General features: G+C 36.8%; 2 protein-coding genes across 2 annotated transcripts; one reads left to right on the top strand and one right to left on the bottom strand.

The window, feature by feature from the left end:
- Nucleotides 1–347: 347 nt before the first annotated feature.
- LOC149215310 (uncharacterized) lies at nucleotides 348–3,527 on the bottom strand. The gene has a single exon (XM_089391074.1). It carries the CDS (start codon nucleotides 3,525–3,527, stop codon nucleotides 627–629), a length of 2,901 nt encoding a protein of 966 aa, XP_089247200.1. The 3' UTR covers nucleotides 348–626.
- An 11,143-nt stretch (nucleotides 3,528–14,670) lies between these two features.
- LOC149215309 (uncharacterized) lies at nucleotides 14,671–15,744 on the top strand. The gene has a single exon (XM_089389690.1). The coding sequence runs from the start codon at nucleotides 14,671–14,673 to the stop codon at nucleotides 15,742–15,744; it is 1,074 nt and encodes a 357-aa protein (XP_089245816.1).
- The last annotated feature ends 333 nt before the right edge of the window (nucleotides 15,745–16,077 follow it).

Raw genomic sequence — 16,077 nt, 5'->3', positions numbered from 1 at the left:
TGCTATTAAAGCGAAGATCTAAATTCCATTTTCTAGAAAAACGAAACAGAAAAGGTTGCAACAAATGCAGAAAGCCAGCTTGGACAATTTAGCTAGATAACTGTTTTAATCTTCGAACAAACGCAGAAAGCCAGCTTGTACAATTTAGCTAAATAACTGTTTTAATCTTCGCAACTGCCGATCAGTTCTTCAAAACAATCACAACTTTATGGTTATTTAGATATGACAATGGATAATTTTTAACAAATTTACAACCCAACATTTAGCAATGAACCAAGAAATCTATCCATTTACAAGAACGTTCCTAGTCGTTTGAAACTTTAAAAACTAAATAATAGCACTCGAATTTTATTTACAAAAACTACTCTGCAACCGCTGAATTTAAATTGATGGCAGATTTCGAAAAATATTTACATGAACGTTTTTAGTAGTTTGAAACTATAAAAACTAAATAAATGCACTTGTGCAAGGACTGCTTTGCAACTGTTAAATTTAAATTGATTGCAGATTTCCAAATATTTTGGAATATGATAAATAAAATGAAGATCAAATTAACTTTACTCTTATCTACGATAGAGAATATAGATAAAAACGGCTAACAGCAACTCCTGTCCTATGCCGCACGCTTACATTAAACAGTTTATAAACCTGTCAGCAACATGAAAGTATTGCATGGCCAATCGTCTGCTCAGAGCTAATGCACCGATCACACTGCCAAACCCAATTGCGATTCCAAAACCCATTCCAGCTTCCCATGATTCCCACCAACGAACAAGTGTCTGCTCATGACTATGGTCAGGCTCACCTGATGCTTGATCGCTGCAGTTTCTCTGAAGCGGAGAACCGCACAGCTCCGGGTTACCAGAGAACGAGGGTACCCCAAATGTGTCCAATTGTCCTACATATGGAATCCTTCCTGATAGGTTGTTATTTGATAGGTTAAAAACGCCAAGGAAGCTAAGCTTTGCAAGTGTAGCAGGTATTCTTCCCTCTAACTGGTTGCATGACATATCTAAACTTTCTAAATTTACCATTGTCCCAATTTCTTCTGGAATGTTTCCCATAAGATGATTATGGGACAGATTCAAAGTCTGCAGACCCCGCAGATCTCCAATTTCGACGGGAATGTCACCAGAAAGGATGTTTGCCGAAAGATCCAGAGAAGTGACAGCCGTGAGGTAGAATTCATACGCCATTTCCTGACCCTTATCAGTCACGTTAACTACATCTTTATAGTACTGTCCATACCTCAGCTCAGGCTTAGCGGGTCTGTACTTGGGGAAATTTTTGTCCATCATTACTGATATGTTTGAAAGATGTGGCGGTATCGTACCTGACAGACGGTTCATTCCTAGATCAAGAATTTGGAGCTGCTGAAGGTATCCGATTTGGATGGGTATTCTACCTTCCAAATTGTTTGATCTGAGAACAAGTATGCGGAGTTCAGAAAGATCCACAATCCATTCGGGCACTTTGCCTGAGAGCCTGTTTCTGCTCAAATCCAAAATTTCTAATCTTTTACAATTTTGCAGAGACTCGGGAATATTTCCACTTAAATTGTTACTATTCATGTGCAGTACCTGAAGTTTCTTCAATTTTTCCAGTTCCATCGGTATCGGTCCATGGAATTTATTACCTGCTAGATTCAATACCTTCAGAAAAGAGCAGTCACCTAAATGGGAGGGCAGGTTGCCAGATAACATGTTGTCCGAAATATCCAGAGCCTCTAGATGCTCTGATTGCTCACAAATGCAAGAAGGAATTTGACCCTCTAGTTTATTTGAGGCTAAAGATAAGAAATTTGAAGCATGCAACATCTTGCAGAATTCTTGGGGGACTGAACCAGTAATGTTATTAATTGACAGATCAAGTTCCCAAGGAAAGGCAGCCACCGAACTTGATAGATGGCGAAGGCTGCCATTCAACTGATTACCTCGTAGCGCCACCTCCTTCAATGAAGTCGACGAGTTATACAACTGAGATGGTATTGGACCTTCCAACTGATTGTACGAGAGGTCTATTTGCTCAAGCATGGGAAGATTCCACAACCATGAAGGAATTTGTCCCTTGAGGCCGTTCCTAGATAGAGCCAATGTCGTCATAGAATTTTGAGCCCTGAGGAAAAGAGGAAAGCTCTCTACTTCACAATAAGATAATCTCAACACATCTAACTGAAATGGTGGGTTCCAGTTGGAGGTGATATTGAAGGACAATTTGTTCTTGTACAGGTCAAGATGTTTTAGATTCTTCAGACTGTGAAAGTGTGTCTCTGAGATCGGTCCGCTCAAATTGTTGTGAGAAAGACTAATATTGGTCAGTTTGGACAACCATCCGAGGGAGATAGGGATTGGTCCCGATAAAAGGGTGTAGCCCAGGTCTAGTACAGTAAGCGAGCGGAGAAGGCCTAATGAAGATGGAATCTTTCCCTTCAATTTGTTGTGTTTCAGATCTAGCTGAGCCAAGGCCGATAGTTTTCCTATAGAAGATGGCAAGGATCCCTCCAAACTATTGTTTTGCATATGGAAAAGGGTCAGGGTCTTCCACTGGCCCTGAAAAATCTGAGAAACATTGCCAGATATTCTATTGTTGTCCAAGTAAATTCTTTTTAGGCGAGGCATCTGAGAGAGTTCAAACGGAAGAGATCCGTTGAGACTTGAATTGGACATCTGCAAGGAAATCAAACTAGTCATATTGCTTAACCAACTGGGGAATTCACTGTGAAATGGGTTGCTATCAAGATGTAGAATTTCTATGGATGTAAGGTTTTGCAGCGAAGGGGGAATGGCACCCGTCAGGCCACAGTTCGACAATGAAAGGTTCCTGAGCTGAGAAAGGCGACCTACTGACCGTCCCCATGCGGAAGACATCGCTGAGAGGTCGACTCTGTCAAGGGAAAGGTGTTTCAAGGCTGTGAGATTTGTAAGCCATGAGTGGTCGGGGCTTTCCAGCGTAAAAGCAGAGGAAGAGAGATCGAGTACTGTCAAGCTAGAGAGGTTTCCCAGCTGCCGCGGAATGGTGCCTGTAAATCCCGCTTTAGAGAGGTTAAGGTATGTTAATTTCTTCAACAGGCCCAGTTCTTGGGGAATAGGTTGGCCCTTAAAATTATTGGAGCTGACATTCAAACTCTCCAAATCCCTTAATTGAGAAAGAAAGAATAGTGCAGGACGGAACTCACCATTCAGACTGCAATTATGCACATCCACACCAACCACATGACCGGTCCGTCCGTCGCAAGACACGCCAGCCCACTCGCAACAATTAATTGAAGCAATATTCCATGAAGCCAATCGTCCAACAGAATCATGTAGATGGCTTTTAAAATTCAAAAGAGATTGAATTTCTTGATTCAAACAGCCAGTGTCGCAGTAAACAGACTTCAATATAACCAGGAAAATTATGCAACAAATGAACACCTGGGTAACAAAACTGAACAAGCTCTTTCGCACGATACCTGTCAGACGCCATTCTTGTTTCAAGGGTCTGCTTCTGCAGTGTTGCAGGCTGCCTATTTTCGACATCATAATCATTTTTTCTGCTTTAACAACACTAATTAAGAGTGTACTCTCTTATCCTTCACGAAAAGTCGAACGCTTTTATTCTTCACGACTCTTTTATTCTTCACGAAAAAGGATATTCAAAGAGAACGTATCATTGAATAAAAAATTATTTTATTAACCAAAAAAAAATTGGCTTATTTATAAAAATAATAACAATCTTATAAATTAAGTCAGCGATATAAATTACATAAAGTTCACGTAAACATTATTATATAATAAATATCAAAATTTTTACTTTTAAATAGTTTAGTCTAACGAGTATAGCTAAGAAAATAATGGAAATTGTATTGTACTGAACCCATTTTAACATTCACAATACAATTCAAATACTGGAGCATTCTGATTTTTTGAATTTCTTTTCCCCTTATTCCTACAAGAAATATGTCATACAAACGAATTTGTGACATCTATAGACAACTTCCTGACATCTATAGACAACTTTCTAGACTCTTAAACATTCATATAGAAATCACTATATAATAAACATCAAAACATTTACTTTAAAACACTTTTGGCATTGCTAAAATAAAATAAAAATCATAAAATCTAACTAAATTATAATATTATTTTAATTTTAATTATTAATATTAATTAGAAAAAGAATTAATATATTAGTGTAAAACATATATATATGGCTAACAAACATTCATATAAGCATTACTATATAATAAACATTAAAACATTTATGTTAAGTTACATTTCAGATTCCTAAAATAAAATAAAAATCATAAAATCTAATTAAATTATGTGATTCATATCATTAGTTTCAATCCCACTTCTTCACCCTTGTGAGCATCACCAATAAGTGCTAAGTGGACTATTCAAAAATCATGAGAAATTTAAGTGATCGTTGAGGCTATATGATTCATTTCACTAGTTTCAATTCCACTTCTTCAACCTTGTGAGCAGAGCATGACCAATAAGTTCTAAGTGGACTATTAAAAAATCATGAGAAATTAGTTAGTTACGACTATCTCTCATGGAAATGGTCATAGATGAATGACTTACTTAACGAAGTTGAATCCGGAAAAATGATATCTAATATAATGCATTGGGAAAATTCTTCAATATTTAAAAACTTTAATTTAATTTAAATTATTATTATTAATAATTATAAAAATACTTAATATAAGACTTTGAAACAAATATATAATAAGATTCTTAAATATGGAGATTTATCCCAACCTTATTATGGAAAGTATTAATTTGTAAAGAGACTTTGTTACAATATCATTGGCAAATATCATGACTTATCAATACCACATCTTCAAAAACTATAACTCACTTTATATGACATTTTCTTAAATTAATTTATTTAATTAAACCAAAAAAGACATAAATCTTCATTTTTGATGTGTCGATATTATTATGGATATTCTACAAAAATAATCTATACCAATTAAATTCTTTCTATTCACCTAATAATTATTAATTATTAAATTGAAATTCTATTTTTTTTTTCAAAGTAAACCTTCCAAATACATAATTAAAAAAGAGACGATACTTCCAATTAACCATCACTCATTTGATTCCTAACCTTATTATTATATAAAGATGGCTAACCATCACTCATTTGATTACTAACCTTATTATTATATAAAGATGGCGGTGATTATAAATTAAAATTTTAAGATCTTATATTCATTACTTACTTTTTATTATATGAAGGTTAAAATGATTTGTATTTTATATTTTTCTTGAGAAAAATTTGTAACTTCCTATTAATAATAGAAATAAAAAGTTACATTAGCAAAAAAAAGAAATATAGTTGTTTTGAATAAAAACCAGCCCAAAACTATATATAAAAGATTGTTTATGTTCATTGGCATATTGATCAAAATTGTTACATATACATTGCATGTATGGTACATAAATAGAAACTAAGAGCATGATAACCATAAAAAGGAGGGAAAGAGTCTAGACCCTCCTCAACTACAACTAAAATATGTCTATGATGAAAAATTAATAAGTTTAGATAGTTATTAAATTGCAACAAAAGATGTATGGTAAGAGTGACATTTTGTCCCATTTATGGGTTAAGTGTTCTACCAATCTCTAAGAGCATGTCAAGTGCCTTCTTTGATAGGGAATCTGCTTCAAAATTCTCTTCCTTGTATATATGGAAACGATAAATATAATTAAAAGCTTGCTTTAGTTGTAAAATTTCTTCAAGAATAGGAATTTGTGTGTGATTGTGTCATTTTTGTGAGTTGTTGAATCAATTAATAAGATTTATAGAATCTCCAAATACTTGAAGAGATTTGCAATCATGTTCTAGGACCTAGCACATTAGATGTTTTAAGGAAAGAAGCTTTGCATAATTGTTAAACCCCTGCCTAGTCCAATTTTTTACTTTGGGAAACATTGGGTACTTAGGTGAAGGACTGGGCCACCCCCACATATGCTTTCTTCATTTGATGCCCCATCAAAATATGACCATGCCATTTGGGAAATTATTTCTTCTGCAATGATCATGTGAGGCATTTTAATAGGTTCTTGCTTAGGTAACATAGCATAGATTTCTCCAACTTCAGTTGCAATAAGATTTGGGATAAGTGACATTTCCCTAAACGTAGCCTTGTTTCTAGCCAACCATACTCCCCAACATATATGAGGGGGGGATATTTCGAAGAGTTTCATCCCGAGATGATTTCCACTAGCTTCTCCAAGCCTCAAACAAACTTGCCCCTCTCCATTCCATATTAAATCCCAACATTTGTCTACTCTTAGCCCAGATGCTTTGTGGGAAATGGAAAACTAAGAACAAATGAAGAATTGATTCTTCAACATTTCTACACAGAGTGCACCATCCTGGCCCTTATTTTAGGCTCTTTTGGAGATTATCCCAAGTTGGCACTTTGTTTATAATGATACACCACATTAAAATCTACATCTCAGCTAGGAATGTAAGGTTCCATAAGGGCTTCCATCACCATTCAAGGTTGATCACCCTTAATTTATCCTCAATATGGCGACTATAACCTATTTTGTAGTGTAAATCCTAAATGGACTGTGTACCCAACATAACGTATATTCTTTGTCTCTAAGTCTAATATGCAACCTCTTTAGCACATCGATATAATCAACCCATATTCCAACATGATCATCATGAAGATTTAGTTGAATTTTTGATTTCCAATGTGCTGACGAGAAGATATTTTGTGTTTCGTCCCTTATTTGGTGCAGATGAATGAAACCCTGGCCATTTAGAAGAGTCACCGTTTCATTCAAAAGTTTGAAGATTTATGAAAAACCTGTCCAAGGGTCTAGCCCAATTCTCATTTTTTCTCCATTTCCCACCCTCCACGGTAGGTTGCTTACAATGATATTAAAAGGGTCATTGACTGCTTTCCAGATGACTAATGAATTTGGTATCATTTTACCTTGTCTTCTAATCCAGTCATCAAATGAGAGGGGGAAGATATATTTCCTTGTGACCATTGTTGTCTATAGGCTATATGTAGATAGGAGCCTCTAACTAACTTTCACAAAAAGAGTCTTTGCAAACATAAGAATGTCCTTAAGGCCCCATTCTCCCTAGGATTTTGGGAGGGCCACCATTTTCTAGGCTACCCAATAATGGACATATTCTTCCTTTGATCTAACCCATAAGAATATACCACATAGTGTTCATATTGAGGCTAAAATTTCTTTTGGGACCCATGTGAGGGCCATCCAATAAACTGGTATGGCCTCCAACACGAATTTAATAAGGACTAATCTTCCACCTCTCGTCAACCACTTGAAGCTCTAGTGCTGAAGTATTTTTTCCACCTTGGCTAGTAATCCCAACCAATCATTTTTTTGGTAAGAGTTTGGTTTTAAAAGGAAACCTAGGCACTTGAGACTATCCCTTTGGGGATGATTCTAAAGGATTTTTTTTTTGCACCCTTCTCACCTTGAATTGAGACAACCCTGTCACTGATAGTATTGATTTCTGAACATTTATTACCATACCTGTGGCTTTCTAAAAAAGAGTGAGTGCTTGTTTTATGGATACCAAGTCCTATCTAAAGCCATTGCAAAAAATTAAAATGTCATCAACAAAAAGTAAGTGGGTGGTGAATAATTTTAATGCCACTTTGATTCCATTTATCTCTCCTCGCCTTTTTTCTTCTAGCAGAAGTATGCTTAGCCCTTCAACTTCCAATAGAAATCAGAGGGGGGACAGGGGACAACCCTGTATCTGACCTCTCTAGCCATCAAAAAAGTGGGAGGTTGAACCATTTATTAAGACAAAAAAGGAGAAATTAGTTATATACCCCATAACCCAATTAATAAATGGCACATTAAATCCTAGATGAGTAAGAATCATGCAAATGAAAATCTAGTTGATCTAGTCATAAGCTTTAGACAGGTCTGATTTTTCCATTACCCACTTTAGCTTTCACATTTTGATACTATACAATCCTTCTTGGGCCACGCCAATGGCTTCATGGATCTGCTTGCCTTCAAGGAATCGAAACTGTTCTCTTGACATGTTTCTGGACATGACTAGTCTGAGGGGCATTACTATTCTCTTGGCTATGATTTTGTATATGCAATTTCATAGGGAGACAGGTATTATTCATCGAATGATTTAGGCTCATATACGTTTGGGATAAGTGCCATGAAGGTAGATTTAAAGAGGTCATAGATTCTCCTTGTCTTGTGGGAATCCTCTACATCTTGCAAGAGTTCATCCATGAGAAACTAAGAAAATCGTAGATAGAATTACACCATCCATCCATCTAGCCTGGGGATTTTTTCCTTCTACAACCCTTCGAGAATTGTCTCCAACTCCCCTTTTGAGATAGGCTCCATCAACTGTTTATTTTCATCCTCCTCCACAAACCTAGGAAAATAATATGTTACTTGGATGACCTCTGCAATGGAAGCTTCCTCTCAGGCATTGAATAAATTTTGAAAAAAAGCCTTACCGAGTGACGCAAGTTCACCAAAATATTTTTCCTTTCTCCCATGAATATATGGAATTTCCCAGTTTGTGTTTGCATTCTTTTGAATTTTGGCATAGTCATGAAGGAACCTAATATTTTCGTCCCCACCTTTTAATCACATGCCCTGCTCTTTTGCCTCCATTGTTCCTCTTTATTAGCCAATGATTCCCCCTTGGAGATTTGTAGTTGCATGATCCTTTACTTGATGTCCACAGAATCATACCCTCCTCCTGTAGGTGATTCTAGCCTCTCCAGTTCTTGTTCAATTGATATGAGATATGCTTCATCTCTAGTCTTCTTCTAAATAGTCCATTCAAAGGAGGAATTTTTTTTCCTTTTTAGATTTTTTACGAAGTGATAGGTTGGGGAAATTTCCATATCATCTTTGAAAGGAATCCATGTTTTGTTTACGATTTGAGTATAACCTTCATCATCCAACCATGAGGGGCTGAATTTGAATGGACTGCCAGGTTTTTTGTTCCCCCCTTTAGTTCTAAAAAAAGTAGATGGTGGTTAGAAGACCCCCCATACCAATCTATTGTTGGAGTAGAGGTATATTATTAACGAAAGTTCTAGCAAGGAGGAATTTGTCTAGTCTCTTGGACCCCCTATCTTCTCGAGTATGCTTGTTCTTCCATGCAGGTTTGAGTTTGATTAAGTTAACATCAATAAGGCGTTTGTCCGTGAAATTGAGACTAAATAATTTTCCATTGGGTCTAGGAGAGCTTGGGGACCCCATATTACAGAGGCCCCTAGGTAAAAATTTATGTCCCCCCCCGCCAAGAATTAGGTTATCCTCCTTCATAAAAGATTTGGCCATCAGTTTGTCCCAATAATCGCCTCTATTGTGACAATGCCTATAAATGTTTATTAATCTTAGGTCCATATTCACGTCAGTTGAGTAGATGTTTATCCCCAGCATATTCTTTGAACCCAAAGTGCTTGAGATTTTGATATATTTTATATTTATTCCCATAGCTAATCCCATAGTTCAACCTCTCACATCTAGTGATAAAAAGTACCAGCCTAGGAACATCTTAACCAAAGCTTCAATTTTTACTCAACCTGCCCCATAGTTTCCTGAAGCATGATGATATCAGACCCAAAGGATGAAACAAACCTTATTAATGCTAGTTTTATTCGGGAACTAGTTAAACCCATGCAATTAAGAGAGAGAGAAACCATGAGGGAACTGGGGTTGGGATATGCATTGCTCTAAGCACCCCTTCGAGGGATTTATGTTTCCATTCATCAATATCTCATTGAGATTTTATTTGTGCCTTGGAGAGATGTGATTTTCTACCTTTGGATTTCACATTCCCTAGAATGGTCGGGAGAGGGCCCAAGCCTCCCATACAAGCAGATGGGTCCTCTTTGGAACCTTGGGTCTTATGTTATAGGGAGGGTATATAATAGGGTGAGGGCCGGACACAGTCGCAGAGGTTGAGGGGGTAGGATTCGATGAGGCAAATATGATAATGTCATTAATAGGCCTAAGAGATGAAGCCATTAAGGATGATATACAAGTGCTTACAACAACAGGCCTAGAAGGACCAGGCACTAATACCATACGAGAATTGATATTCAAATAATAATTTGAACATGGAGAGAAAGGTTTAGAAATACCTAAAGGAGGAGAGGATTTGTCTTCACGTGTGGCTGACTCACGCAATCCCTATTGGTTCTTTTATTTGCCTTCCACCCTTGAACCGCTTCCCAACACCATCTTTTCTCCCTGTTGAGCCTAAGATTCCTTAAATTCATGTTATGTGGGGGCCTTCTGACCAATCTCTCACGATCCTAACTTCCGACTACTTTCATGTTTTATCCCAAACTAAGAGCTTGATTTATTGATGCCCATAACAACTAGAGGGAAATTGCGAGCCAAATGTTCCTGAGTAAGACCTTGACGATAGGAGAAGGGTAAATCCTTGTAGTCAACTTGTTGGCTATAATTGCATCCTTTGAAATTTAGCATGATGTTGGGCAACAACCCCTCTTTGAGATCCAATTTGTCAAGGATTCTAGAAATAGTTCTGGTTATGTATGTATTAAAAGACACATCAGCCTCCTGGAAAACCCCCAATTTATTCTCGATTGCATGAAACACATATTTTGTCCAAAGCTAAGGGGAAAGAGTTGGTAATATTACCCAAATTGGTACCTCTTCCACATTCTCCCTCCTCGCGTCAAAGAGAGTGTTCCATCATTTTAACAGGACTGTTGACCCAAATTTCAACATGAACCAAGCACTTGTAAGGATAATTACCTCGGCTTCTTTGCCTGGAGTATCGTCCCATGAAGCATGTAGCCACCCATCTATTTGTTTTGCTTTAAAGTGTCTTCTCAATGCCCTCCCAACCAGAATGTGCTTTGCCACCTCCATGGCTGAATCCAGTTATATATCTTTCCCTAACACTAGGTGATTGTCATTCGAATTGGTTTGTATGAACTTCCTTTTTTGTCAGTTTCACTCCTGCCTTAATACCTTCCCCTTCCTCAGTTCCAATGACCCTATCCACCACCTGTCGAAAAGGCTTGCGCCTTGCATGGCCCAGATCTGGATATTATGGCCTCCTGGAATTGATATTATGAGGATCAACTAACCCTTTCTCTATGAAAACTTCCCACGAAACTAATCCTATATTTTGTTTATGCTCTTTTGAGGTGTCTTCCCTCAACACCTCACAAATAGGCACATTTTACCCTCTCAAATTATATAAATATTCTTCGGGACATACCCTAACCCAAAACCTGATGGGTTTCATACCGACCCTCTTGTAGAGCCTCCTCCCTGAGAGCAAAATTGAGTGTTCCCTGACCATCCAAAATTTCCCAACCACAGACAAGTGAAACTCCCTTCTCTAAAATTCTGCTAGAGAAAAACAACTCAAGGCTTTGGGAGCTTAGCTACTTCGAGTTATTTCTGTCCACGTGAGAAACCCTCAATGCCTGAAGAGAAAATGTTGGAGCTCAACCCTACCCATGAAGGATTAGAAGGATTAAAGATATTAGATCTTACCCTGACACTGTTATGGATTATGTCTTTGAGCCCTCTTGATTGTTGAGCAAACTAAACCTCTGACCCTATAGGAAATGAGGGTCTTGTGCTAACATGAAGAGAGGTAGCCAGGATCAAATCTGCACTAAGGTAGCCAGGATCACATCTGCACTGAGGTTGTTGTCTCCACCACAACAAACTAGGTTTTTTGTTTCTTTGATGGCTAAGGATTTCTTTCCTTCTAGAACACCAAGAGTTGGTCCCTTTAAGATACCTTGATCCAAACAAAACGAAGAGAATTGATCCATATGCACTGATGCTGAAAGCCAACAAGAAGTTTCATCCCTCTGAAGCTGCTTGCCAAGACGGTCAAATTTAGGGTCCACCTGTCGCGCCACCCAGAAGCCCTCATCCCTATCCAACACCATCGAAGTTGATGCCACATCCAAAAATGCAAGGCCTCGATCTAGCTAGAAAAATTACCTTTTTCAGGTTCTGCTGAGTGGGCTCCAAGCCCCACACCGCCAAAATATTATGTGGGTCGGGATCGAGGTCGACAAAGGCTTCTGCTTTTCCGTAGCAGTCTTCCATGGTCCCCTTCTAAGCTCTGAGAAGTCCTCCTCCAAAGACAAAATCCTAAACTGCAGAATTGTGAGTGAAGAAAATAAAGCAGGTTGACGGAGAACCTTTGGACTGTGGATAGGATGTTACACCCTCCCACATGGCTCTGACATTTTGACTAGCCACAAGACCACTGAGAAATTCCTCGATCGAAAAAAATAAATTGTAAAGCTCGATTTGTATTTTCATTATTATTTATGTTTTATTATATATGTTATAGTTGGTTTTTATTTATTTATTTATATTTGTGTTAAAAAATGATTTATGAAAAAATGTAAAACATTAAAAATAAACTAGTTATAAACATATTATATAAATATAATAATTTAGAAAAAACTCTATTTTTAAAAGCTTATTCAATATGTTATTTAACAATTAAATGGTTACAATACATATTACTATATACTTTATAATATTCGGGAAATTTTTCATAATACAAAAATCAAAATTAATTCACTATGTTTTTTTCTTCCACTTAGCAGTAAATAAATAAACATAATTAAAACTATAAAACATTTGTATTTTTCATTTTTACTAGATTAATAACTCAATACAACCAATAGCTTATTTTTTTTCCGGTATAGCAATATATTATTCTCTACTCCACTATAACATTGAAAAATTCTTTGATTACTTTTTGCTCCACTACAACATTACAAGATAGGTGTATGACATACAAATTGCTAAATTTTTTTAATTAAAATTGATAAGTATTATATTAATTTTAAATTAAAACTGATAAATAATATATTAAAAAACATTATAACATAACTAAAAAACAAGCTTATAAAATTTAGAGTTTTCACCATCCACAGAGAAAAATTTTCAAAGATCTTGCGATATTCCATCCAAAGTGTCCGTGAAGATATACTTCTTCCCCAAAAAAAACACATATTCTATTTTACTTTAAGAAACATAGAAATTAACAAAGAATGCCAAACACTTATAGCTTCCTCTCATCCTTCATTCAACGAAGAAGGACTATGTCATTCTGTTTCTCTGTCATTTTTTTGTTGGTGCATTGTTTATTTTCCTTAAAATCTTCTTAGAGTGAGTTAATTGATATGTTATAATTTGAGATAGTTGATATTTTATGATTTGAAGCTATGTAATGAGAACTATTATTGACCTTGATGAGAATATTTTGTAGCATTTTATATATGTAATGAGAACTATTATTGAGCTTGATGAGAATATTGTGTAGCATTTTATATTTTATTTCTAGAGACTATTTATTTCTTATGTTAAATTGAGATACCCACTATTGTTTCATTTTGTGAGGTACAATGTTGTTAATTTTCATGCACCTTGGAAGCTATTAAGAAGTGGGGTATTGAGCTTGATGAGAATATTTTGTAGCATTTTATATTTTATTTCTAGAGACTATTTATTTCTTATGTTAAATTGAGATACCCACTATTGTTTCATTTTGTGAGGTACAATGTTGTTAATTTTCATGCACTTTGGAAGCTATTAAGAAGTGGGGTTTTATTGCATTAGATAGGCTTTTGAAAAGAGCTGGACGAATCTTTTGGGTTGACTTCACTCTTATTCATAAATTCTACAATATCTCCTAAAATCTAAATAAAATTTAAAGTGTGACTCTGAGATTGATTCGTTCAAACTGTTATGAGAAAGACTAAAGTGAATTTAAAGTTATTGTTGATTTGATAAGATAAAATTGACTTCACTCTTATTCATAGATTCTACAATATCTCCTAAAATCTAAATAAAATCTAAAATATTTTGGAAAATCTAAATCAAAATGGCTAGCGGCAACTCCTGTTTTATGGCTAGCGGCAACTCCTAAATCTAAATCAAAATGGCTAGCGGCAACTCCTGTTTTATGGCCGACGCTTCCATTAAACAGTGCATAAACCTGTCGGTGACATGAAAGTATTGCATGGTCAATCGTCTGCTCAAAGAAGTGGAGAACCGCACAGCCCCGGGTTACCAGAGAACGAGTGTACTCCAAACGTGTCCAATTGTCCTACGTATGGAATACTTCCTTGAACTTTTGTGTTTTTACAAAATTGAGGCAGATCAGAGGGTTTTGTAGTTTGGGAAAACTTAAATCTCTCACCATTACCAAATCTAACAAAGTTAAATAGTTGTCCTTTTTTAATCGTTGATATCGTTCGAGTTGTTGAGGATTCTAGAGAGTGACAAGATAGAAAGCATAGAAGGGTTGGGTGAAGGGTTGGGTCAGTACTTAGAGAATTATGGTATTGGAACTCTTTTTATTTTTTATTTCTTAATATGGTATCTGAGCTTAGGCTGCGTAAAACTCCATAGAATTGTTGGAAATTAATGCTTACATTCCATATTTGAGAAATTGGTTTGTGATGGTTGAGAAATTCACCATTTGTGCATAATATATGATTATACTTTTGTGATTGTGTGATTTTAGCTGTTTTTATCATGGTATCAGAGCACAGGATCAGAGGCCTGTGTATTGTGAGTCCAAATCCATTTTTTTTGTGTTTGTTCATCATAATCGACATTGTTTTTATTTCTGTCTTATAATCGACATTGTTTTTATTTCTGTCTTTTAATGCCCGGTGCTGAACGCAAACGCGAGACAGGTATGCTGGACCTGCCAGAGAGCTGTATATCTGCCATTTTCTCCTTTACTATGCCGCGCGACATTAGCAGACTGTCAGTTGTCTCCAAGCTCTTCAAATCTGTGTCCTATTCGGACGATCTCTGGAACAAATTCCTTATGCCTGGCTTTATCCAAATTGCTTATTATTACTATTTTTCAAACGGTTCGATGCCCAAAACTTCTTTAAACAGTACAAGTGATATAGCATCTGTGAATCTTTTTAGAGAAAATGGAACGAAAGGGGTGTCACCAATATGGTCGGATCTGAAGATAATGGTTGCAGAAGCGAAGAAAGTGATGGGAATTCGGAGCTTTCAGATATTTGTAGCTCAAGGGGTCATGGGATCATTTCCATGGTCGGCTCTATCGTTTGTACCCATGTGGCTGGAGCTCATTGGCTTCTCTCATGAAGAGACTGCATTTCTGATGACTCTGTTTACCGTGGGGTGTTCCCTGGGTGGATTGTTTGGAGGGCGAATGGGGGACGTTATTGCCAGACGCCTTCCAAATGCTGGAAGGATTATTCTTTCGCAAATAAGTGCAGGTCTGGCTATTCCTTTGAGTGCAGTTCTGCTGCTAGTTATGCCTCGTGATCCTTCTACTGGGTTGGCACATGGCCTAATGTTTTTCATCATGGGAATCTTCATATCATGGAACGGAGCTGCCACCAACAATCCCATATTTGCAGAAATTGTACCTGAAAAGGAAAGAACAACTATCTATGCCTTGGACCGATCATTTGAAACAATCCTCTCATCCTTTGCTCCGCCAGTGGTTGGCATTCTGGCCCAACATGTACACGACTCCAGATTCGAGGTACTTGCGGAATTAACAGTGGTTTCGTGGTTGGAGGTCCGTGGTCAAATCGACTGCAGGCTTTTGTTTCCGGATACCAACTACAGAGTGGTGTTTGTCCTTAAATTCAGAGAACATCAGTTTGGGTGGACAATGCCAGTTACTTTTTCAATTACAACGCCGGACAGAGAACACATGGAAAATACATTTGTGATTATATTAGTTTAATTTCCATTATTATAAATTTTTTTGAAGAAATCAAAATGTTTTGAAGAAATCAAGAAGTAGTAGTAAGGCTCAATATGGATGGTTGTCCAGATAGTATGGCAGTTGCGGATCTAGGGAAGGATCCCTCATTAGTGGTAGACGTGGTGGTTTCCTAATGAGGTTATGCGACAGATTGGGATGTTGTCCAGTAATTGACTTCGGGAGGTCCTTGATTCGGGAGTTGAGGAAGGGAACTCGGGAATCCAACTTGCCAACTACACCTTTCCGAGGGTTATGAGGCAACTTGATGGAGCATCTACTGATAAGCTTGATTATTTTGTTATTTTCATGTAA

This window comes from Pinus tabuliformis, chromosome 1_1 (genome assembly GCF_031772625.1).
Source record: "Pinus tabuliformis cultivar Carrire ecotype Pingquan chromosome 1_1, CPIR1, whole genome shotgun sequence".
NCBI classification, from domain to species: Eukaryota; Viridiplantae; Streptophyta; class Pinopsida; order Pinales; family Pinaceae; genus Pinus; species Pinus tabuliformis.
The sequence above is the reverse complement of the archived record's forward strand: the minus strand, read 5'-3'. Positions and strand labels throughout refer to the sequence as shown.

Excerpts from the sequence above, each read along its gene's own strand:
- LOC149215310 (XM_089391074.1), bottom strand. The coding sequence starts at position 3,527 with ATGATTATGATGTCGAAAATAGGCAGCCTGCAACACTGCAGAAGCAGA.
- LOC149215309 (XM_089389690.1), top strand. The coding sequence starts at position 14,671 with ATGCCCGGTGCTGAACGCAAACGCGAGACAGGTATGCTGGACCTGCCA.